Below are 26971 nucleotides of genomic sequence, written 5' to 3'. Positions count from 1 at the left end.
TTTCCCCCGAGCTTTGTTTACAGTAGTGTCACCATGGGCTCCACTTATAATGCAGCACTACATCAAGCATGGTTACCATTCTGTGTCATTATTATTACACCAACATGAAGCCCGAATTGCAGCTCTATTGAACAGCAGTGACTATGCTTACAAGCTCCCTCGTTATCCATTTGCAGAGAGAGGATGCTGAGGATTGTCTGTCTTATTGAATAAGGAGGCTGTCGAGCCGGAGCCTCTCCGCTCTCAAGAATCCTTACATCGGCAGAACACCGGGAACCATAGATCAGGAAGAGAGCGAATCAATGAAGAAGAGAAGGGAGCAGCAGAGAAGGAGAGTAAAGAAAGAAAACAGAAAGAGATAACCACAGAGAGTGAGAGAGTGAGAGACTGTGAAAAGTAGGGTCCTGATTCAGCGAAACGCATCTTTACGATCTCCTCTGCTCTCCGTAGGATTATAAGAAGAGGAAAGGTCACTATCCTGGAAGTAGTGAACCACTTGGAGAAAGTCGTACCAGTCACAAGTGTTACAATGAATAGAGCAAAGTCCTGAAAGTCAGAATAAAGCTGTATTTACCCAAACAATCAGTTGTCCACCGTCTCCAACTTTGTAGGCTTTAATAAAACAGTGTTCTGCTTGTTTTGAGAACATTATCGGCCGTCAGCATCAGCATCTGCTCCGCTACTTTTGAAAACTTTTATGACAACATTGATCCTTTCCTCTCTTATAATTCTAGGCTCATGTATTTTTCCCCCCACTCTTCCTCCCAAAAGACATCACAGAATACTAATAACGCATGGGCCCGAGATAATCTATAAACTTTGGCACGATGATGGAATCAAAGATCAAAGACTCTGATTCAATCTTTGAAAGTTTATGCAGTATTAATATATGTAAGCCTTGAGCCTTGTGCCTCTCTGTGAATCATGTATTGGAGTGTGTGCATTTTCATTCTTGAAGTGGCAGCTTTTGTGTCTGTTTTGACTGAGGAAGTTTGAAGTTTTCTGTGTGACTCACAAAGAAAGGAAAGTTTGTAACAAAAGTTCTATCTTTGGAGGATAATGAAATGAGACGATTGGCCTGAGCAGAGTTGCTGAGGTAGAGAATATTCGACTGGACCACAAAGGTTTGATGTAGGAGTTTTCTTAACTAAAGAAGAATTTACTATCAAACACAACTTATCCAAAGTTGGCGTTTAACAGAAAAAAGGCTTTGAAAAAAAACTCAATACTTAACAAACAGGAAAGGTACATAAATTGAATTGGTTGCATTATGGTTAATGTAGGATAGAGATTTTGGTGCTTGATTCATAATCGGGAATAAAAAAAGTTAGTCTCTTGCAAGTCCCTCAACTTTAAGTGCTCTTTAAAGATGCTTTAGTACTCCTTAAAGCTTATAATCATCTACAATCATCAAGCCCCAGTATGTGTGACACTTATCTGTAATTCTATATCCACATCTCCATGAAAAAAATACGTCTATTTTAGTATCAATTGCCACATTTTGCTTAATTTACAAAATGTACAAAATGTAGCAGTGACTCAGCTGACTGTATTTGCTGTCACTGTGGATGGTTGCATTTAAACTACTGGCTGCTCTTTTCTGCTATATTCATTTTAAGCACCAGTATGACAGCTACACCCTCCATATCCTCTTTCTCATTTTGTTCTGTGACACCTAACACACACACACACACACACACACACACACACACACACACACACACACACACACACACACACACACACACACACACACACACACACACACACACACACACACACACACACACACACTCACACCATCCAATATCCTGTCACTGTGTGAGTGACAGACATACCCAACAACAGTCTAAGCTTTGTGTTTACCTGTCTCTTCTCTTCTGATGGCTCTAATACATCTCTGTATCTGATAATGGCGGCATTATCTGCAAGCACAGACACAACACACCGCCTCTCTGAATGCTTACTGCCAACGCCTCTTCACTGTCATGTTTTCTTTGCAGCTTCTTATTTACATAATACTCGTGGCAAAAACTACTTTATTCATATACACTTTTTATTATGTTCTGTGCAGTGTTGAAAACATGGAAAAAGTGACCATGTGGATGCGAATCACTGGAAATATGTTACGTACACAGCAGGCTACATTGTTGTAAAATGAAACTTAAAGAATTGAAATTAATAGAGAGTTGCTGTATGTTTAGTATGAGAGGTGCATTTCTCAAAGAGGAAATAGTATAAATAAGTCTCCACAGTGTCCTTCATCTTAAAAGAAGAGCAAAACCCATCGGATGCTCGTGTTGAATTGAAATGTTTTTTTGACTGCAGGAGAAAAACAACCTCATACTGTTTGGATTTTTGTTTGGCTAAATATGCAGTGCCACGTCTAAGCGGTGTACTTTTTCATCAATATCTTTTTTTTTTCTTTCTTCTTCCCTTCTTTCTCCCCAAAGAGCACCAGGGAATTCACCGGGGCAGTGGTTAGAACAAAGCCAAATGTGGTTATAATAACAACCTCCTATGTCAAAGAGGAGATGTGAGGGAGGCACATGGGAGAGGACAGAGATGATTACAGGAGAAGAAAAAGGAAAGTAGACATTAAGAGGAAAAAGAAAGGGAGTAGAGATTGATATGACAGAGAGAACATGTGGGAAAAAGAAACTTGAAGCACTGCAGAGAGCGACAAGAAACAAGTCAAATATAGTCAATTTTATTTCTGTGGCGCCAACTCATAACAGAAGTTATCTTAGGGCACTTTTCATATACAACAGGTCTAGATCACACTCTTTACAATATTATTTACAGAGATCCGACATCCCCCCATGAGCAAGCATTTGGCGACAACGGAAAGGAAAAACTCCTTTTTAACGGGAAGAAACCTCAAGCAGAACTGGACTCAGGGTGGGCGACCATCTGCCTCAACCGGTTGGGTTGAGAGAGAAAGAAGGAGGATGAGGAGAGATAAGGGGGATGGGATGTGAGCAAGAGGAAAGAGAGCATAGCACATTGCAAGTTCCACAAAGAGATGTTTCGTAATAATTCTGGTAATACTATTAATAATGATAGTAATTGTGGCAGTGGGTGTTGAGCAGGATCACAAGGGCAGCAGGTGGCCTGCAATCAAAGATCCAGATTTTATAGCCTCGGGGGCACAAATACCTGTAGGAAGCAACAGGAGAAGAGAAAGCACAAAACTACAGGAGAGAGAAGATACCAAGTTAGTAACATACATTAATGAGACATGAATGCATACGGAGGGAGAGGGAGAGAGAGGAGCTCATTGCAATATGGCAGCCTACAGTCTAAGTCTATAGTACCATAACTAGGGGCTGGTCCAAGGCGAGCTTGGGCTGGCTATAACCATAAGCTTTATCAAAAAGGAAAGTTATACATTTCAACGTAGAGAAGGTGGAGAAGGCCTCCTGGACTCAAACTGGAAGATGGTTCCACAGGAGACGAGCCTGATAGTTGAAGACTCTGCCTCCCATTCTACTGTTAGAGACTCTAGGAATCACAAATAAGCCTGCATACCGGGAACACAGTGTTCTAGTAGGTTAATAGGGTACAATGACCTCTTTAAAATATAATTGTGCCTGACCATTAAGGGCCTTGTAGGTGAGGAGATTGATTTTAAATTCTTGTCTGGGTTTAACAGGGAGCTAAAATTGGAGACATATGATCCCTTTCTCCAGTTTTTGTCGGTAGGTGTGCAGCTGCATTCTGGACCAGTTGGTGAGTCTTTAGAGCAGTGGTCTCCAACCCTGCTCCTGGAGAGCTACTGCCCTGCATGTTTTAGGTATCTCCTCACTCTAACTCGTTATCAAGCAGCTGAGGCTCGTCAAAGGGCTTGATAACGAGTTGATTATTAGAATCAGGTGTGTTAGAGTGAGGAGATACCTAAAACATGCAGGGCAGTAGCTCTCCAGGAGCAGGGTTGGAGACCACTGCTTTAGAGACTTGTTAGGGCAGTGTAATAATGAGGAATTGTAATAATCCAATCTGGAAGTAACAAGACAGGATGTGCCTGGTTTTTGCAATGATATGTGGGTGAAAGAAGGTAGTCCTTGGAATTTGTTTATGTGGGAGTTTACAGGAGAAGAAAAGGTATGTCCTTTCTTTGATCAGGAAGGACATATACTGATCAAAGATAACTGATATTCCTTACAGTGGTGCTGGAGGCCAGAGTAATTCCATATAGAGTAACTATTATATATCATTAGATAATGTGTTTTGGGCCAAGCCAAAAATCTGTCTATGTTAGCCAGCTTCATCTGACTTTTTTGATAAATATAAATGAGTATCATCTGCATAACAATGAAGATCTATGGAGTGTTCCCCATCATCTAAAGAAAGCATAAGATTGGTCCAGGCACAGAACTTTGCAGAACTCCATGTCTGACTTTTGCATGCATGGGACATTAATCATTAGTGTACGAACTGACATCGATCTGATGAATAGGACTTAAACTAGCTTAGTGCAGTTCCTTTAATGCCAATTAAATGTTCCAGTCTCTGTAATAGGATGTGATGGTCAACAATGTCAAATGCAGCACTAAGATCTAACAAGACAAGTTCAGAGAGAAGTCCTTTGTCTAATGCAATTAGGTCATTTGTAGCTTTCACCAGTGGTGTCTCTGTGCTATGATGCGCTCTATATCCTGCCTGAAAATCCTCAAATAAATTATTGTTGTGTAGGAAGTCACACAACTGATTGGCAACTGCTTTCTCAAGGATCTTACAGAAAAAGGGATCTACAAGCCATTCAGAGAGAGACCGTACACTATAATGTCTCGAGAAATATGAGTATTAATATGACTGGGGGAGTGGATTGATTCAGGATAGCATATTATTCATGACACAGGCAGGTTTCAGTAAACCTAAATAAATTGATGTGGTAATCTGAGATTAGATCATTTTTTTAATGCGGCTTTAGACGAAAGAGATCTAATGTTTAGGAGTCCACATTTAATTCTCCCTGTTTTGTTGTACTATTGCAGTGGTGATATTAAATTGTAATAATTCCTTTTCTGTTGACTGCTGATTTAATTGATTTAAGCGTTCGGGGAACAGACACAGTTTTTTATATAGATTGGATGGGTAACTGCTCTAATGGTATCACAGAGAAACATGTTGGACTGCAGCTCTGCCTCCTGGTCTAAACTCTGGGTTGTCATGGTTTTAGTCTACTAATAAATCCAGTCATATTTCTAGATATGACAGTAGCTCCATCCAAAGTTTGATGTATTTGAAACTTTCAGACCAGGTGTTCTTCAGAAAGTCTGCCAATTATCTCGACAGCCAGCGGTTGAATGATGACTTGCAGCTATACATGTCATCACTGGTCAGACTACAGAGTCTGACATTGTCTTTGTATATGTACACATCAACATTTATTATAGTGATCTCAATTGGCGTAATCAAGTCATTACCACCACCATGTATAATAACTGTACCATATTTACATGAATCCTTAGCCAGCATTTTTACGTTTGATTGTATGTCACTTGCTCTGGCCCCAGGAATACATCTAACTGTGGCCTCCAGTGTCGCTAACTTCCAGGTGTCAGAGTTGGTTCCTCAGTAGGTGTGTCACTGAGTGGGGAGAACCTATTAGAAACGTGAACTGGTTGTTGGTGAATCTGCTAAGGGCTATCCTTCCTTCAGACAGTTAACCAGTCAACCTGCCTGAGAACAGTAGGAGCTATGCTGGGTCAGCTTGCTGAGGGCTACTGAGGGCTGGTTAACTATAACAGCTAACGATTGGGTTTCCCAATTAAATTGAAGGAAGCTTTATCATGGTATCGTTATAATTGTTTGGCATGCCAGTAATTCAACGTAAAGATATGATGTGAATGTTGTTCCAGTTAAAATCTATTGTACAACTTATAAGCCTGAAACTAGGATTTGTAGTAGGAGCAGTCTGCCAATTTTACACATAAAGATTAGTTTACTATTCTTGTGAAGAACTACTGAAAATATTTTAGTAATGTCCTTTGTGGCTCTGGAGGATCTTTGTCTGGGCAAAAAACTTCTGATGTCACAGTTTTGTCATAAGGGTTATCTCATCTTGGACTTGAGATTGCAAAATTATGATGCAAAACCTGTGTTACAACATTTATTTGTTGAGTTTCTGAAAACACCCCTCCAGAGATTACAACATGCACTTTCAGCTTTGCATGCTGGGATTTATGACAGCATTTTATCATTGGAAAAAATATAAAAGCTCAAACACAACTCAAATTAGACTTGGTGGGATATGATCAAATAATAACACAATGACATTTTTTGTTTTTCACACTCATAGTTTTAACTTACTTTCAGTTTTGTAGTTTGTGAATTTCATACTTTCCCGTCATACAAGATAACAGCACCAAAAATGGTGCATATGTGTGTGTTTGGAGAGAGATTTGTTCAACATTTGATTGTCTTGTTTGTGTGTAAGCATGTGTGGCAGTAGTATTGTCTTTACTTGCAGGATTGACCTACTATGGCCCATCGTGTTTTTTAAAAGCTGATCTATGTCAGTGTGATAGGGCTTAAGTAAGTGTGTGTCTTTCTAAGTGTTCTTGTGAGTGTTTGTGAGCCTGTTTGGAAGTATTCCATGCCTGTGTAGCTACATCTTTGTCTAAGTTTGTGCATGCATGATGTCCGTGTTACCAATTACGAGCTGTAGTTTCAGTACCTGAGCAGCTGAATGAAAATCTCACCCTTCACCTCTCTCCCTAGGGGTCTCTTCAGAGTGTTAACACCACATCATAACGTTATCAACCACTCACCGAGCTTATATAGAAGTGGGAAGGCAGTGGGAAATCTGTGAAATAAATAGCACCCAGCAGAGAAAGATACAGAGAGAGAGCGAAGGAGGGAAAGGGTTGAAGGAAGATTGACATGTGAGGAGGAACCGCGGGGTGTGCGGGGAAAATTGCAGAGAAATGTGAATCATGACATGGTGACAAGAGTTGGGCGCGATAAGTCATTGCTGCAGAGTGTGAGTCTGTGCATGTTCCTACCTAAAGTCCTCAGGGGACAGGAGGTGGGTAGGCAGAGCATCAGGGATTTGTTAGTGTGCCAATCACAGTACAGATAAACTACAGAGAGAAAGTCTGGTTTAGATACAGGCGCTGCCTCTGAGACACTTACTTATCTGTGAATTTTGGATTCTTCGTATTATTCACTCAGGTGATAAAGGCAATAAATCAAGATATTATCAATATAATGATATAATGTCTTCTAAGATTGTTGTTATTGTAAAATCAAGATTTAACGATAACACTTCTTTATTCCCTGAAATTTAATACTGAGTGTGGAGAAAATGAAAGAAAAAAACAACAATTTTTTAGACTTTATTTGAATTAAAAATAGTTTCAAGAGAAATGTCTTTGAAATAACTGCATAAGTTAACCTATGTAAACACTGTATTCATTCATTATTAATTATTAACATTTATGTGGCCTATATACTGAACTGTATGCCTACCTAAAGACCAATTTTACATTTTTGCATGGTCAGCTGACCTTCTGTTGACTAATTAACTGGATGTTTTTTATCAATCAAACACTGTCTCCATTTCCCCCATAACTGCCACCATTATGAAGAAGTCCTTTTCAGAAAACTCACCCTTAAACAAACCAAAAAAAGTTGGCTATATCTTAAGAGTTTTAAAGGTACAGTTCAGCATCTGACTTCTTTGCAGAGAGTTAGATAAGAAGATAGATAACCATCAAATGTCCGTTAAATAAAAGGTTACAGCCAGGATAGGGTTAGCTTAGCTTAGCATAAAGATGGGAAATGGAAACAGCTAGCTTAGCTCCCTTAAAAGTGCTAAGTGTTACTTTTATGTTGCAGTTTTTGTACAAATTAGACAAATGAGATATAAGGTGTTAATAAGTGAGCTATAGCTATAGCTTCATATTTGTGGTAAAGACCTTCTACCTCAAACTCTTCCTTTTACTGACCTGATACACAATAATTCCTGCATTATGTATATATATTTCTCAATTGAATTTCAGTATATCACACTGTTATGATATAAAATGATATCACCAGAATTTGTCCATATTACTAACGCCTCTTCAAATGTAATATTTGTCAGCCCGAAGCTGTTTATTTACAGCTAGGATGCTGCTTTACACTCACCTTTAACCACTCGGCACTGTTTACATACTCAGTGTCCCCGTACATTTGTCCCTTGAGTATATTTGAACAGTGGTAGCAGTCTTCTACTACCACCAAAAACCACAGAGATTGCTATCTTTTACATGTATAACACACATCTTTTCATTGCAGGTTGTAGCACTTTTTAAGTATGTACAAACAGTCCAATGAGTTTGCAAAGAGCTCCTTGTAACTTGTTTGAAACCTGACATAAGGTTCATTCACTGTAATAAAAGCTTAAAGCCGTAGACTCACATTTGTTCCATTGTTGAGTAATGGTTTGCCTTTTATTGCATTCTCCTCACTCGCTCCCATGCCCCCACCCCCACCACCCCCCCGTTTAGTGAATTTCATTCTCTGTGTGTATGTTATCCTGAGCAGCAGGCCTCCGTAATGACTGAAGCAGCTCGACAACATTGTGTACTAGAATAGCGCTCAGGTTTCACAGCGTAGCTCTGCTGAATGAAGAATGAAAAGGTTTGAGGCAAATCCGCAGCCTGACAGCTCTGAGTTCATTGGGTCTTTGAGATTCTAGGCCAGTGTTTTTGTGCTGTTTCAGTTTCTCCACACTTCAAACAACACAATTTATGTCTCTCTTTTTTTGTTTTTTATTGGTTAGTTGGCTTTGTGTTGCTTAATGCAGCAGTCGGCCACTCTGTTTACCATTTTTATGATGAAGACTGAGAGAATTCAGAGAGGCTGGGACTATCCAAATCCCTAAAGCCTCTTCTGTGGGAAAGCCCAGCCGATCCCCCCTCTCCTGACTGGTCCAAAGATCTGAGCTGTGATTCCCTCTGGCAGGATTTTATAGGGACACTGAAAGCTCTATTACACCAAAGCCTTTCCCTGACAAGCCAAATGATGTGATAACAGATGATATTCTGCACTGTAAACTGGTATAGAGGTTTCTCTCTTTCTGCTTATGCCCCTTTTCTTACCAAAATGTCTTGGGGAAAAAAGTTTCTATAGAGCTGCTTTATACTGATCTTTTTCTTATTCTAAGTGTGTCTCTAGCTGCCATTTAAAGTTATCTCTTCATGACATTTTAATGGTGTTCTAGGTCATGCAGAACTGGGGATTGTTTTTACATTTATTTATTCAGGCAGTGTCAGCAGTATATCATTTGTTTAAAGTGTTCTCATATGCACAAATACAATACTTTAAATGCACAGCTGGCCTTACTGGACCAGATGTGCTTAAAGTGCAGTAAAAAATAGTTTGACATTGGTAAATAGACTTCTTTGCATTCTTTCCGAGAGTTAGATGAGAAGATTGATACCACTCGACTCACACAGCCAGGATACAGTTTGCTTAGCTTAACATAACAGCTAGCCTGGATATATTCAAAGTTAAAATACAAGTCAGCACCTTGTAAGCTCACTAATTAAAATGTTATATCTTGTTTGTTTAAGCCATATAAAAGTGTAAAAAGAAAAATGTGTGGTTTTATGAGGGCTTATGTGCTGATTAGCTTTAGTGCTAAATGAAATTTTGACAGAGCTAGGCAAGCTGTTTCTCCCTGTTGACAGTTTTATGCTGAGCTAAGATAACCATTCAGGTTCTGGCTTCATATTTACAGTAAAGTTATGAAACTGATGTCAATCTTCTCATCTAAAGTTTGGCGAGAAAGTGAATAAGCATTTTTCCCAAAATATCTGACTGTTCCTTTAACTACTTGTCTGTAATTACCTCTCATGTGTTTACATTTTTTGTATAGACATTAGTATTTGAATTTGAAATTTTAAACCATATTGAGTAACCTTTCCTTCCTCTCTTCATTTCCATGTTTTTGCATAGGCATGGCTCCAGAGGTATGGCTACCTCCCTCCTGCAGACCCCAGAATGTCAGTGCTGCGTTCTACCCGAGTCATGCAGTCCGCTATCGCTGCCATGCAGCGCCGCTACGGCCTCAATGTCACAGGGACGCTGGACAGCAGCACTATAGAGTGAGTCACACACATGCAATGGGATGCTGAGTTCTTCAAAATACAAGGGAACATTGGTGGGAAGCAATTTAAACAGAATGGAACTGTATTATTTAGGAGGTAATTCATTAATTAAATGCCATGTGCTTGTTACTTTGGAAAATTAATTTTCTAGTGTTTTAAACTTGGTTTATTGATAAAATGTTTGTCAGTTTGTTTAAATGGAGACATGCTACTCAGATATTTTTAAGGATTGATTTCATATAGATTGGTGTTTATTTATGCTTGATTTTCATGATTCGTCAAACACTATGTGATGAGACAAAACATGCAGAAAACAAGGAGGAATCTGCCTGAAGGGCAAATGCTGTTACAATAGTCATTTATTGTTCCTGATTGTTAACATTCACAAAGTGGTCTAGACATTTTCAAAAAAACGGACAAATGTTGGACGAGCCTCTCATTCATCTCCTGTTTTACATTCTGAAGGCAATCACGGTTATTTTTCCAGACATAAATTTAGACTGACATGGATTAAGTGGGGCGTTTTAATTTGACCAGAGGGATCTTTTACAGAGAGCACACCTCCATTGTCAGATCAAAGGCTGCAAAATGCCATAGCATTGATACTCAGTGGAAAAGAGGGAAGAAAAGGAACAGGAGTTTGTCTGCTTCACGTTCGATCAGTTAAACCTGAGCACAGCAGCGACAAACAGACAAGAATGAAATGAGGGTTTAAAAAAGGAACTCACTTTTTGTTTGACTGTAGAATGACAAAAAGACTTTGAATGTGCACACTCAGCGATGTACTGGAGTGTAAACCCAACTGAACATACGTCTTTTAAAGTTGCTTATTCAAACTGTGAGCCACATTTAGAATCAAGTGATTTATGTTATGTGAGGTAATATACAGTAAATATAGTCACTGAAATATTGCTGAAACAAAAGTTATATTTTTATGAACAGAATATAGTGCAGGTTTTACACAGTTTTATCTTTCGTGTCTTTTTCCAGGTGCCTTTTTGTTCACTGACATTTGTCCCCTCCAACATTGAAATGCTATCCACGACACAAATAGCAGTGAACTGTAACGTGGCGATGTGGTGGCCAGCAGACTAACAGCTGTCCAACCACTGGACTGAAACAGAATGTAATGTGATAAGCTAACATTCTGCCTGTTTTTTTTCTATTTCCCCCCCTGGCTTTCTCTTTGTTGAAGTAGCAATAACACAATAAGGTGAGGCGTCTTCTGTGTGTAATACAGCATGTGTACATCATTTCATGAATGTATACATGTGAACATTGTGGGGATTATGAGGGATGTGCATGGGTTTTGTTTAAATATGAAATAGCTTCATGTGTTGTGCAATCATTCATTATCGGTGTCTGCATATCATCGACATCTCACTCGTACATTTAAAAAAAGTACAGACAGCTTACCTGAATCATTTTGTTCTTATCTGTCACTCATTTTCTCATTGTTCACAAATCTGAACACACAGGACAAGTTTCTATTCATCACATCATCTGTGTGGATAATGATGAAATCTGTTGCCTATGATACCTGCAGCAGAATGATGGATGTGCTCCCCCCTCTCTCCTGTAGGTGGATGAAGAAGCCCAGATGTGGGGTTCCTGACCAGGTAGGGGGTGCATCCAAATTCAGCGTCAGGAAACGGCGGTACGCTCTCACAGGACAGAAGTGGCAACACAAACATATCACATACAGGTGGGTGACTTTGGATTTTTATTTATTTTTTCTTTAATCAATATTTATAATTACTTACGGTGGAGCCATTACAGCATTTTATAATATTCCAAGCAGAGAAAATCCCAGCCACACAAACAGACGGTCGAATTGTGAAGATACCCAGTCAACAAAATTAACTAAGTGTAGGCCAACAGACACAAAGAAATAACTGATATCAGCACACACACACACACACACACACACACACACACACACACACACACACACACACACACACACACACACACACACACACACACACACACACACACACACACACACACACACACACACACACACACACACACACAGAGGCATGTGGACTTAACCAGCGTCATTGACCTTTTCATTAAGATACACGTTCCTCACACAGAGGCAGAAAAAGTAAACATCATCACTATCATTTTACCATGTTCTCACTCTTTTCCCTCTTCTTCAGCTCATCTCTTCTGAATGTAACAACTGATTTGAAACTGTAACATTTTTGTAGACATTTGACTATAAAAGTCCCTGTCTGTAGGCTTTTGTGCTGAAACATTTCCTCTCTCCCACTTGTGGAGCAAAGGACCAACTAATAAACACATTTACACTATTTAAACTTATGTAATAACCAGGAAGGTGAAAAACCTAAGAGTCGACCAGAGTTCAACATTGCTGTAAGCTACAACCATAACACACCAGTAGTGTAGGCAGTAGGCCAATACAAAAGTGGGTGGGCCATATTTTCCTAGAAAAACGGACTTATTAGAAGAAGACAAAAGAACAAACATAGACAAACTAAAAAAATGAGTGACCTGTTTACTTGGCAGCGTTCTGCATCACAAAGGCAATAGCAGCAAAACACTGCCTATCCAACATGCTCACAACACTGTTTTTTTGCACATAGTGGCAACTAAACATAAACCCAGGCAGCAGAGAAGGTGTTAACCTTGTTAGAAATTGCACATGTAACATATCTATTGTGCATTCATTATACCCTGCAGCCATTGTTGTTTGAGCACCGGTTAGCTCACAACAAAACATATCTACACATCTAACAGAAGCCTTACACTCTTCTTTGTCAAGAAAACTGTCAACACCGCTGTGATGAGAAGCATTGAGATTTTCTATTCTTGGCATGCAGAGAAATACACACAAATTTGGCTGTGAAAGTGGTTCATAAATCAGCAGGTGAACCCAGAGCAGCAAACAAATTTCAGTTTAGGGTGCAGGGGTGCTGACTATTAAACACCTCCCCTCCACCAACACCAAATAAATGTTTGAGTTTATTAAGGCACAGCAGTGTAACTTCATTGATTATTTAAATCTCCAGACACGCTGACAGGAACGGTCAGGTTGCACTGTTAATTATGTTCCATGTTCTTTTACACATTAAAAAGGTCAGCTGTTATATACATATACACACACACACACACACGCACACGGTCCAGGCTCATGCAGTGAAAAGTTTTTAAGAAAAGCAGCTGTCTTCCTGATAAATCCCGAGCTCCATCAAAGCTGTCTAAAAAATTTATTTGGGCAGCTAAAAGTTTAATTCTGTTTCCTCTGGAGAGTTTGCTCTGTCCTGTCAAGTTGATAACTGCAGTTTTTAGGAGTCGGGCTGCCAGAGACAATTCTAACCGGGTCCGTGAGCTGCGCGTCTCACGAGCCAGCAGCCTGGCTGACCTCACTGTGGGCTGATGAGTCTGGTGGACTCAGTCGACGGAGGCGGCGGTGTCTTCTTCTTCCTCAACTTTTTCCCAAATAACACATTAAAAACTTTGTTGAGCCATTGCTGTAGCGTTAACATTAGAGCACATGAAAAGCCAGCTAGTTGGCTGAAGGCAGCTCAACCAAACAAATAATGACATTCCTGAGACTTCTTATAGCTTATTTCAACAGTTCTTGTTTTAATCAGACAACAACAATAAATCAAGTTTATATTTATTTATTTCCTTATCTACATGTAGGTATATATTTTTTATATTATTGTATTATTGTTAAGAAATGTATTTTGATCAAACATGCCCCATTATTGAATACATGCCTGTTACACCCAGCACATATCATGTTCTTTAAACTTCAAATCATAGAAGATCCAACAGAACATGTAGCACAAATGGGAAGAGTGCCATACACGCACCAGAGATCTCATCACCAATTTCATAACTCAAAAGCGCATTTTCATCTGGCTACATGAGTAATAATGTATAGGACAACATGCTGCAGTTACATAATATCTCTCTGTAGATTTAGTCAGGTCAGTAGCCCAGATTCTGTATTATTTTACACATATGATACTGTCACTTGCCCCCAGCTCTGTGTTTCATGGGATAATCCTTAAGAAGTGAGCTTGTTTTTTTTTTTTTTGCTCTGCCTTGAGGATAAATGTATGAAGAGTATTACATGATAAATATAATCTAGTGGATCAGTGACCTACAACTGAATTAGGGCTGTATATCACTGATGGCGGAGAAGTTCAGCTTCACGCTGATGCATTTTTCTTTTTGAAATATTTCACTGGGATTGGGTTCGGAATTTGTTTCACAAGCGCTGGGTTCATCTGATGGCACGGATCTGAGAGCAAGAAATGAGCAGGCTTGATGAAGAGTGGAGAAGTAGATAGGTGGAAATGAGGAGGGAGGGAAGTGAGGAGCGGTGGAGGAGAGGCAGCTGCAGAGAAAAAGAGATGAGCTGAGAGGAGAGGAGGAAACCCCAGTGGAAAGCAGAGGCTGCTCTCTGACAGATTAGGGTTATGTAATAGGATAGGAGCATTTTGAGTGTGTGCGTGTGTGCTCATATGTGCATATACCTGTGTGTTTGTGTGGTGCACGAGGATGTGTGTCTGGCCTCCAGTCAGGAGTCAGATGTGCCTGCAGCTGCTACTTTTGTCTCATATTGGTGCAATGGAAGTAGTTAGAGAGAATATAACACATTTTATATCTTCTGGAGGCATTTAAAACCTTAAAGGTAGTATTTCCACTTTTGTAGCATTTCAACATCAAGACATTGTTACCATATTGAACTGTGAAATATTAGCATTAAAATGTTAATGAAACAGCACAAAACATGAACCATTTAACCTCCACTGCTTTACTATTCTACACACTTTTGACTTGAAGTGTCTCTATCTTGTCAGATTGTATATTGGCTGCAATCAAAGTTTAAATAATTTCAGTTATCATTTCATTTCTTTGCTCATTAAATCAGATGTACTTATATTGAATGCAGGAATGGGAACAGGAACAAGTAGAAATCTTTACTGCTTATGGGAAACTTAATCTTAATTTAAAGAAACATTGATGCAGAATTTCTTATAAAATCATCTAAGATTATGATAAAATTGTACTTTTCATGTGGCTGAGATCCTTGAACGTGGTGACATTACTTAAGATAATTGACTTTATGGCTTATTTACAAGTACAAAATACTAGCTAATGTAAAAATAAGCAGCATTAGCTAGCTAACTTGCTAGCCCACTTAACCTCACTTAATTGTAGGCTGGAAAGATTTTTTCCCTGCCATAAATCATAAGCTTGGGATACACATTTCCACTAAAATATGTTTACTTTCTTTCCTTATTTGAAAGAAATTGCCATGGTTGCAGAATGTTATATTCCAACCAGGGAAGAAGGTTTGAAACTGACTATGGATCATAAGACTTTTTTTCAGTGTCCTTTAGGTTGGAGATGGAGGTTGAAGTAAAAGCTATATGTATTGTGTGCCACATTTCCATAACTGACTCAGTATTTTCCCTCCTGGTGGCTCAGATAAGGTGCAGTGGTAAAACTGCTGTGTTGTTGGGTTTAAATCCAGCTTGAGGCCTTGGACTGATGTCATGTCACTCTTTCTCCTGTTAAAACTTCCTTCTTTCTCCTTCAAACTGTGAGCTTAATGGGCCAAAAAAAAAAAAAAATCTAAAAAAATAATTAAAGAACTCTAACTCTGGCATTTGGAAAGCATAACGAATGCACGGCCGCCCTAGGTGTGTGCTAGTTTCCACACAGCCACATACAGTACTTGCTGTCGGGAGGCACTAATTAGCACTGGCACCCCTACTGTTCTGCCTGCATGCAGGTACTATTATAGCACAAGAGTTGCATCCGGAATCATTATTACCTCACAACATGGACTTAAATATTTGATGTGGCCTTAGAGTAGGTTGGGACTCTTTCATTTGTCGTCTTGCACTGCCTGTGTTTCTCTCTATATCCATCTCACCCTTAAAATAGGACACACATACAGTGACTTTGGTAATAGAATCAAATGAGACCTTCTTTTTGCTCCTCGAGCAGCCAGAGTTGTTGTTAAGGCTGTTCGTGTCAACCCTAGACAGAGGAGGACAAGGACATGTTCTTGCTTAACCCCGGAGGTGCTTCAATTCTTTCTCCGTATTTTAATCTCGGGGAAAATTATTTGCACCTTTGCAGACTCTCTGCCGGTTAGCTGATATTGATTTGACAGCAGGATTGTTTCCTTGTGTTTATCACACTTGTACTTTGTGCATCCCTATCAGCACTTCAAAAGACAAAAGGGCCATTTGGTATTGCCTCCATAAGTTGCCTCTATCAGGCAGAGATGGTTTGTTCGCTCCACAGCCAGCCGTCGCATTCACACTAACGGCACTTCAACTGATGCTCAGTATTGTTTCTGTAATTTAAGGATACTGGCAAATCCTGAGATACATTTATTACAGGCACTTGTTGTAGGACAGCTGAGGACACATGCAGATTTCAGGCTGTTATTCATCACATATTCATCACTTACGACAAATGTAATCACAGACAGCAAGTCATTAAAACGTGATTGTTGTTGCCCTTAAAACATTCATTTCTGATAAAGCCATAATGTGAAGTGTTGGTGTACTCACACATGCACAGATAGCGGGATAGAAAGTATACACACTAACATACATTTATTTATTTCAATTTAATGACCTTGATCATTTTCTTGACCTTAATATTGCCACACTTCACATTAGCAGCTAAGAGGCTATTCATGTGACATTGGCTAAGCAAGCAATGTCCTCCATTCCTCACTGTGCACGTCCTGAGTGGAGACTACAGAAGCAAGCAGCGTCGTTTATATGGAATTAAAGGTAAATAACTCTGTCCCTGCCCATAATGGCAGTCTGTGTTTTTACAGAAGGTTAGCGCCCACTCTCCAATCCCATCCCCTCCCCCTGCCCCCCTTGCATTATTATGATATTATATTATCATTATATCAGCGGTATAAAATGATCTTCAAATGACAATAATATTGTTTATCACGATTATTTCTGAGACAATATATTGTCCAACAAAAGCAGTTATCTAGACAGGCCTAGTTGCAGTTCGTTGTGTTGCAGTTGTGTAGAACTGGCCAAAACATCAATTAATGCTGGTTTAATTTTCAGCTAGTAAAAAGTCTTGAACATGATCTATTCTTTAGATATATGGCTGATTACCATAAATCAAGCGAGAACAAATGATCGTCACTCTGACCTGTTCAAACAAAGGCGTTTTGCTTACTCTACTGCACATTTCTGCTGGTTTGTTCCTGTAGATTTATCTTTTAAAATGATGTATATTCCCTTTTTTAAATCATAATACCCGTAGGTGTCTGCAGGACTTTGTTTAGTCAAAGCAGAAAGACACTAGCTGAAGATGAAAGTTTTGCCGTAACTTGTAAGAGTGTACAGTAATTAAAGCAAACACATCTCTGCTAAAGTGGAAGTCAACTGTCAACCCGTCAACGCTGAAAGAGGAGAAAGAGGAAGCAGTTTGCGGTTTGGTTCAAGCAATTAAATGAATGTTGCAGGCTATTCAGTAGCACTTTATTTATATTTCATAACCAGCCTTTATGCTTCCCTTTTCACTGAGTTTGATTCAATAATTGAAGAATCTGAGCTTACATGCAGTATAAATATGCAGTATATAAATGTGCCTCGCAGCAGTTTACCCACCATGCGGAAGGAGATGAGCAACAGTCAAAGACAAGAGACGTTCTGATAATATTTACTCCCATTATGGAAGATGACAGGCTGACAGCCAAACGGAGACGCGCAGAAGAATTAAATGGAAAAGTGAAGGAAGGCGGGGAAGGTGACAAAGAGGACACAAAGGGAACAGAGTAGGTGGGAGGAGAGAAAAAAAGCTTCTTGAATCAACGTGAAACACCTGACAAAGAGTAAATTGGCACAATTTATTTACACACTGCACATGTACACGTATGTACTGAACATCAGCCAACCAACTTTCCACCCGGCTCACACACTGCACTACGGCCAAAGAGGATTGTGTGTTTACAAGCTTCCAAGTTAGCCGATGTAAAGCACACCTACCAAATGTTAATAGAGCGTGACCCTTAGATATTTTTGGAGCGAATAAAGTAGAGAGAGAGAGGATTTTTTTCCTGATTGCCCAAACTAGACCGGGGCCCTCTCAGCAGGCAGTGGGCTGTTGATAATCCTTAATTAGAAAATAAATTCCAGAGGCAGGAAATTGTCCCGTCCTCGCCACACCTGCAGCAAGTCAAAACCGGCAGGGGAGGACTCAGCTGTTCTCTCTCACAGATCGCTCCATTTAGCTCTCAGTTGGCGAACAGGATGAGCGTGAAATGGCAGCATGCAGGGGAAAACACTGATACTGATGGATTTTTTTTCCCCTTTTTGGCAAGTGTGATCATGTCGATTGACACGCGGTAGTTTACCTTCTACAGCTCGTCTTCATACACTTGTTTAGCTTACAGTAAAACTAAGCTGACTGTATTGTTTTTTTTTATCTCTCTATATCTCATGCTTCAGAGGAGTTAGAGGGTATTTACATTGCCTGATTAGATTCTATTCTTTCATTGTTCCTCTGAGTGGACATCTAGCAGAATAAGCTTCTCTAAAGTGGGCTTGTTTTACCAAACGCTCGGAGCACCCATGAGGCTTATCAGGCCAATTTACAATAGATTTGCTCGCCCTCGCAGTTGAAGAAGAAATCCCAATCTGAGGCTTACTGGGGTGCGGTGATAAGAGAAAAGGATCTAGTTGTGTGAGACTTGTATAGAGACTTTCCCAGCTTAACTTTTCCTTCTTGTATCTGGTGCCTCTGCAGCATAAAGAACGTGACACCCAAAGTGGGCGCGGAGGAGACCCACGACGCCATCCGGCGAGCCTTCGACGTCTGGCAAAACGTGACGCCACTCCGCTTCGAGGCCGTGCCATACAGCGAGATGGAGCGGACCAAGAAAGATGTGGACATCACCATCATCTTCGCTTCCGGTTTCCACGGCGACAGCTCGCCCTTCGACGGCGAGGGCGGCTTCCTGGCCCACGCCTATTTTCCAGGCCCGGGAATAGGAGGCGACACGCACTTTGACTCAGATGAGCCGTGGACGCTGGGGAACCCCAACCATGACGGTAAGCATCCAAATCAGTGTTCTTAGAGGATTTTATCATGGCTGTATGTATGATGGTGGCAGACATGTAAATGAGAAAAGTTTACCCCATGTGGAATACATTATGGATATATACAGCATTGTCACTCCCCACAAAGAAGTACTGACCTCAGACCTGTGGTGGTGGTGGAGGTGGTTCTTATGAAATGATGTAAACAGCAGCAGCTCTGGTCAGCATAACATTCAGGTTAGTGGTGTGAGCAGGTACGCAGCAAAAGAGAGATGGCTTCAGTACATTACCATGATGAAGAGTGTGTGTTGAATATACAGTATGCTTCAGAAAGAGTGCCATGAGAGTGAGAACCAAACATTTGCTATGTGAGCGTAGCAGCACACTTAATGTGACTGCCTGGACAAATTACAGCCGTTGCTTCATTGGTTAAATATTATTGGCTTGTTTCAAAAGTAGCATCATTACCTGCCACTCTGCATTTTATTGCCTCTCCATTAATTAACCTCTAAATCCTCATCTATCATTGAAACCAAATAGCAGTGATACAGTTTATGACGGTCCAGAACTGAAGTGTCATTTTTGAAAAGAACAATCTAACTTAATGGTCCACTTACAACCCTTGTCACGGCTCTCAGCCATATCTCACAGTCTTCATCTGCAAATGAAACTGGGTCATATGCCATCATGTTTAATATTGCTAATATTGGAATAGTAATTTGGAAGTCTGGGAATATTATTTGTACAATTCCCTCACTACATAGGAAAATAGCATCATATGTTTCATTTGTATGCTCATTTTATGCATTAAATTGGGTTTTTCAGGCCAACTGCATGTGACACTAGACTGCTTACCTCTTTAGATGAATGGTTTGGTTATGGATACATGCATACCAAGTAGTTTTACAAGGGCAGAAGCGGAGGAGGAAGATATTTTTACCTACTATCACATCTAAACCACATATTTTGATGTTTTGCTACCATGAAAACATGACGAACTATACTTGCTGGATTATGGTTTTGCTAGTCAGCGTATTATGGATTTCTGGCCTTTTTTTGGTGTGACGTAAGTCTGACCTTTTGGGGCTTGCTCAGGCTTCTCTCTCCCCGCAAACATTCAAGCGTGGTGACAGACAGACATCTCCCCCGGTGAACCGTAGTAATCATATCACCTCTCGCTCTGTGTCGAGCCCGTGCCCCCGTGCACTTGCCCTTGGAGCTTTACAGCTTGTCATGCTGGACGTAAGCCTTTAGCGGGGTCCGTATGTCATTCTGTTGTGCGGGTTGCATGTTGAGCAGCTGTGTTGGTGTTGAGGGTTGCGGTGAGGTCCAACAGATCTCTACTTGTGTGTATGTGTGTGCGTGTGTGTGTTTGTGCGTTTGTGATTCAGTGGCAGCCAGCGGCCAGTCGACTAAGCTTCTAGGTCGACCTCTGAACCCTGTTCAACTTTTTACTGTGCTGATGAAAGGGCCTTGCAAGTGAGTAGATGGAGAAAGAGATGGAGAAAGAAAGAAAACACTGTGTACATTTAAATGAGAGAAAAGACAATCAAAACAAGCCGCAAACATTAAATAAATGCTTGGTTCTTGACTGGGCGCTTGTCTCAGCAGGACAACATTTGTATATCAGAATCTAAAGGATGGTTGTGTTCAGCGTTCCCCTTTGAATTCCTAATTAAATAGAAGGGACAAGCTTACCCCGCGGACCACAAAGACAGCTCAAGCAGGAGTCACGATGACTACTGAGTCATGAGTCAAAACAGTGACCGAGATGAGTGAGCGAGGGGCTCCTGATGAAACGGAGGACACAAATGAGACAAAAAAGACGAGGCAGAAAGCAGAGCTACTAGCAGGAAAGCAGCAGAGATATCAGAGAGAAAGAGAGGATGAGAGAGAATGGCAGAGTATCTCTAGACAAATATTGGAGGTTCAAGAGCTCACAAGAGAGACAGATGGAGAGGGAAAGACTGAGAAGGCAGCATAGCGAGAAGTAAAGAAAACATTTGAAGAGGAAAGGGGAGAGAGGAGAGCAGAGGAGATGAGTGGGAGCTGTTGAGCACTATGCGTCGGAAATAGAAGTGAGGAACTTGCTGTCGAAGACTGAATTTTAAGTAGGAGCGGAGGGGCTTTAGTAGGCTTAGATAATGCGTTGTGAACGGTTATATTTAAGGCGTTTGAGGATGCGTAGTTTGATCGAATTGACTAGAATCACTCCCGCAAGTTGAATAACACAATGAAAGCGATAACGATAACCTCAAGCCAAGTATTGATGCTACTGTTTTTATTTCGGCACACTCACCCACATGATCCACTCGTAAAAACCATAAGATATTATTTAGACACGCATGTGCAGGTGAAGATCCACTCCTGGGGGGGGGGCACAAATACACACACACACACACACACACACACACACACACACACACACACACACACACACACACACAGTGTTGTCGTCCCCCACTGTCACGCCTTGGGGGAAGGAGAAGCAGCTGTCATTGAAGGCTATGATTCACTCTCTTCAAAACACACACACACACACACACACACATACAGGCACACACACTCTTTCTACCCCTCAATGCAATATTAATACAGTCCTGCTGCGGCCCACACTTCTGTGAAAACATCCCATAATGCATGCAGTTCTATTTCGCACTGTCCAGCTGGCTTTCTTGCCAAATATGAGCATGCACTGGCTGAATGCTGACTGCTTGCTGTGGTGGTGGGGGGGGGGCATCTTATTCCTGCATGATGACTAGTGATACACCAAGATGCATCTCTGAAAGCTCATACAGCGTGAAGCAGCCCATATTTTGTGCTGAGATATTGAACATCTTCAAATTTCACAATTCTTATGCCAAGAAAAAAAAAAGGTACAAATATCAGGCACTTTGTATTCCTGTCAGATTGCTTTTTTTCCCCTTCTTCTTCTTGGCACTGTAGCAAAAACCTCTTAGCATTGTGTAGATTTTTGGCAAGCTGAAACTAAAACCCTGTAAGATAATACACAGTAGGTATTACTATTGTCACAACTCATAATTAAACATTGCCATGTGTTTGCTGTTTGCAGTTGCAACCAGTGTGGCATTGATCAGCTGGTTTTGTGATGACACAGTGTCCTGTGATATGATATTGATATTTTTGGATCACTGATTTCCTTTTAACGCACACATTAAACTCTGTAATGTTTTATTTGCCAGCTTTAGCATTGAAATGATGCTGTGGTTTGATCACTAACAGGACACTTGGTTCTTGCACTTTAAATCTTGTCTCATAATGATCAATAAACCATGATTATTTCCTGCAGTTTGGACTCATCTCAAAGCTCAGCACTGTCAAGATGGTCATCTGTGGAAATTCGTCACAATTCCTCAAAATTCACCAAACAGGAATTTGACTTGAAAAAACTAGCCAGCATTTCTACTAACCCCAACAATTCCACTAAAAGTTGACAGGTTTTGCCATAAATTGTTTAAAAGCAGCTCTAAAAGGAGTAACAGACTGATGCTTTTTCATTATGATGGCACTCTTTTCCAATCTAATGTTTCTATTTGGAGTTGATGGAGTGCAGTTAAAGAGCCAGGCGCCTCACTGAGCACTGACAGGTAGGAGGACACAGTTTGGATGATGAAAAACATGCCTTGAAATGCCTTAACATGCCCATTAGCCATATGTGATTCCACTTGGCTGACAGTTAGACATCCCATCTCCCACATGAGCAAAGATGAAGGCTCGTTATGTCTATTTTCTGTCAGCATTTGAATGAAAACATGCATGTACATCACATGTTCATTTTAGGCTAGATATCTTTTCAAAATCTCTCCCAATTCAACTTGTTTTTAGGATTTGTGATGCATCCATCCATCACCTCGTCTGTCTCCCATGCAGTCAGCTCCTTGCTTTGCAGAGAACAGCTGGGGATGATGTAATTTTAGCCCGGATACAGCATATGATGTCTGGCTTTTCTTTTCTCCCTCGTTTTTTATTCAGTTTTAAAACTTACTAAACACACACACACACACACACACACACACACACACACACACACACACACACACACACACACGGGAGATGAGCCCCTGTCCAGTAAGCTGCCCGTGCCTGTCATACCTAATCCCCTACACTGTTGTCGAGATGGATCAGTCGTCACGGCGACCGTTGGCAGCATGGCACCGTCGATGTTATTGTTGTTGTTTTGGATGATGACGTCACTGACGCACACTGGAGGATTAATCCCTGTCTGTGTGGAGATAAATACTCACATACACACATACACGTGTTAAAAGACACACACATCTTTCTCTCTCTCTCTCTTTCTCTCTCTCTCTCTCTCTCTGTCTCTCTGTCACACACACACACACACAGTTTTGTCTGCACCTTCACTCATGGTGCATTTCAGGCATGTGAGAATAGAGGATTACTCAAAAGTTACATTCAGTGGGATGGTTGTTTTTAGCACACACAGCAGAATGAGGATCTTATTAGGATTAGCTAATGGCATTTGATGAGAGACTTGGGTATACAGGATACGGCAGTCACTGTCTGTACATGTTTGATTTGAGGCTTTTATCACAGACGAGGAAGTGATGGGATGTCTGCACATTTAAAAACACACTGTGGGGGTAAAAAGCATCAAGAAAGGTCAAGAATAAGTATTTCATCACCTTCATCTAGCCAGTAATATACAGTAGATATTGTCATCTTGGCCAAGTATTCAAAATCAGTATCCAAATAAGGTCTCGACTTTGGGGCTTGTCTGCCCCACTGGACAAGTTAAAAGTAGTTTTTCTTCATGTTATGTGCCCCTCATGACTGAGCTATTTAGTTAAATGAATATATTCAGAATACTGATTTTAAACCAATGTTTTTCCCACAGTACATCCAACTCAGAGTGGGATAGCGTAGAGTGCGTAGGCTGTAAGAGAGAGAAAGAGAGAGACAGAGAGAGAGAAAATGTGTGTGTGTGACAGTAAGGCTGATGACTGGAGCAGACATTATGAAGTTAACAGCTGTGAACGTAGCAGTGCAGAGTGTGTGTACAGTTTAAGCTATTTGTCCTCCTCAACACCCAAACCAAGCTTCTGTGTCCTTCTTGCCACCTGATGAATGTGAGGTGGGTTAGCTTTGAAGTTAGCAACAATAAATTAGAGAAACCATCATGCTACCTAACAGCCCATTCACTTTGAAAACCTGGCACTCAATAAGTACTGTAGATTTACATTTTATAGAAATTGCTTTGACCAATACATAATAATGACATTTGCAATTTTTTCAGGCCTAACTCATAAGAAACCTTATTGTAATATTATATCTCATGTTTAACCTTGATCAATGTAAATACCTTTTACATTAGCCTTGCTTTTTTATTATAATAAAATAGCAAGGCTGGCTAACCTACTTTTGAAGTAGAGGCTGGTATAACCTCCTCTACCGCCCAGTGTGCCTGACTCATCAGCTGACAGTGCTGTGAGCAGCCGGGCAGGAGGAATGCTACATGATGCACTATGATTTTATAACTGAACTAATAACAGAATACACACTTTTTATTTCTTGACTTTTGTGCCTGGACAAGTGAAAGGCAAATTTACTTGTCTGAATGACAAGTGCTTCGAAAAGTTGAGGTCAATATGAGCACCTGTCTATTGGTGATCTGACTTTTGATATTTTGATTTGATGTCACGTCCAGTTTGATCATACGTCTACGTTAACCAGCCTATTTGATGCAACTGTCAACATAGTATGAGTATTTGAATGCACATACAGCTGAAATGAGTCAAGTGACACAACATATATCTGCAACTGTTTAAAAAAAAACCTTCACTTTTCATTTGTACAACTAAGTGCAACACCAGAATAGCACCTTCAAGGCAAGTCTGTCTTTAAGTGTGCATTTCATCATCTGTCTGAGTAATTGCGTCAAGAATTAGTATCCACACCTGTAAAATGCAGCAGTCCTCGCAGGCAGCAGCCTTGAAATTCAAGAAGGATCAGCACAGGCTTTTTTATCCCCTCCGTTTCACACTAAACACTCTCCTCTGTGCTGTGTGTGGTAGCAAATGCTACGGTTGACAGTGGACACCAATGATGACACCGCAAAGACACACACGTGCCAAACCCCACACCAAGTGCCAAAACCTTTTTCTACACAGCGTATCGTGCCTGAAAAGAGTTCAGAGCTCCAGCAAGTAAAGTGTGTTTGACAGAGGTTTGGAGAAATCCTTTTTTTATGAAGACTAACAGACGGATTTACACATTTCCAGCCTCCCTCTTTCTATTCTCTTGTGCTGCTGCTGCTTTATAAAACAATGTGGTTTGCAGTCAAAGGAAAGGATTTGGTTTAAGCAATATTTAAATGTACTAACATTTCCAACAGTGGATTAGAGCTCCAGTTTTGGCTTGAAGAAGCTGTTCGTGGGTTGTGTTGCGTCGTAATCGAAACCTGTTCATATCAGAGTGGTCTTGTTAACAAAGTGGAGGAACAAATACACATCCAACTGGCAGAAAGTGGATATACTGTGTGAAACATGGCAGCTGGCAGATGTGGGTTTCCACTTGACATGTATGTAGATGCTGTACACAAGAAATATCAGCATCCTTCTTGATTTTTACAAAATTCAGCAACAATCCAGGATGATTTTCCAATAGTTTGTTTTCTGTATCCATCCAGGAGGTAGAAAACAACACTGTTATGTAATCTCAAACCTGTAGGCACCTTGGACTGACTTCCCTGGCATTCTCTTCTAGCGTTGCCTGTCTCTCTTGGGCTGTCTAAGATGGACAAAGTGGCATTATGAAAAGAAATAACATGTTTGTGGAGAAAACACATCGATTGAGTGCTCTGTCCTTGGATTCTAGTAGTCGGCCTCATTTTTATCTTTAACTGTGAAAATTCCCGTTATTGTGTTAGGGATTGCACAGTGATAGCCGCTAGCATTATTTTAGCCCGGATAATGCACAGTGAGAGACAACAGCAGAGCCATGGAAGGAGTGCGTGGGGGTTGGTAATCAGCCAATATTCCCATTGAGAGTGGGACATCCCTGGGGGCAAAACAGAGAGAAGTGATCCTGAAGCTCCTACAGCTGCCCTACATTTCTAGCCTTCTTGGTTTTAGAGACGATAGATGAGGGATAGATAGATGCATAGTGGAATAAGCTCAAGATTGCAATGAAGGAGGGCCGAAGTTGGATTGGATATTCATGCAAGGATAGTAAAAAGATGAAACATGATTGGATGAAACCTCATGGAAAATGTTTCAACAAAGGAAGAAAAAAAGAAAAAGGGATGCAGAAGCAGAGCGCTGAAGGGGTAGATAGGAAAGGATTGCGAAAGGATTTAGCGTGAACGCAGGATAAGAAGAAGAGAAGCTGGAGTTGGAGATTGAGATGATTAGATTGTCTTTTCATTAGATCTCAACGTGTCACGACCACTTTGAATGGGAGTGCGCTTGCAGACAGGGTTTTTGTTTGACAGTTTTCCATTTCTGGAAAAGGCGAACAAAGAGACGCTCATCCAAGCTTCATCACAAGGTCATCTCTGTTTTTTTTTTCTTTGTAGATAAGACAGATTCCAATTTGACTTTCAGCCATACTGATGCTGATTTGATTTTCAAAAAAAAGAGCTTGGCACCAGAAAAAAAGTTTCATCACCACAGCTGCATACCATGACTGAAGCACAAACACCCAGCTTCACCCGAGGGTGACTTATAAGGCCTGGTATGCCTTCAAGGACCTCCAGTAGTAGAAGTGAAAAGTATGTAACATAACACAGCATGCGAGCTAGACCTA

At 40.5% G+C, this 26971-nt stretch overlaps 1 protein-coding gene across 2 annotated transcripts in view; it reads left to right on the top strand.

Annotated features, from left to right (window-relative positions):
* LOC134001912 (matrix metalloproteinase-16-like) overlaps positions 1 to 26971 on the top strand; it is an 82907-nt gene that overhangs the window by 11286 nt on the left and 44650 nt on the right. Inside the window, exons 2-5 of one of the 2 annotated variants that reach the window (XM_062441092.1) lie at positions 9952 to 10100; positions 11302 to 11316; positions 11686 to 11808; positions 18891 to 19195. In XM_062441092.1, the coding sequence (XP_062297076.1) occupies positions 9952 to 10100; positions 11302 to 11316; positions 11686 to 11808; positions 18891 to 19195 (592 nt within the window). The remainder of the gene's footprint in view (positions 1 to 9951; positions 10101 to 11301; positions 11317 to 11685; positions 11809 to 18890; positions 19196 to 26971) is intronic. The other variant, XM_062441093.1, reaches the window with a different exon arrangement.

The sequence above is a fragment of the Scomber scombrus genome, chromosome 20 (assembly GCF_963691925.1).
Source record: "Scomber scombrus chromosome 20, fScoSco1.1, whole genome shotgun sequence".
Classification (NCBI taxonomy): domain Eukaryota; kingdom Metazoa; phylum Chordata; class Actinopteri; order Scombriformes; family Scombridae; genus Scomber; species Scomber scombrus.
This window is presented reverse-complemented; position numbering and strand designations above follow the sequence as displayed.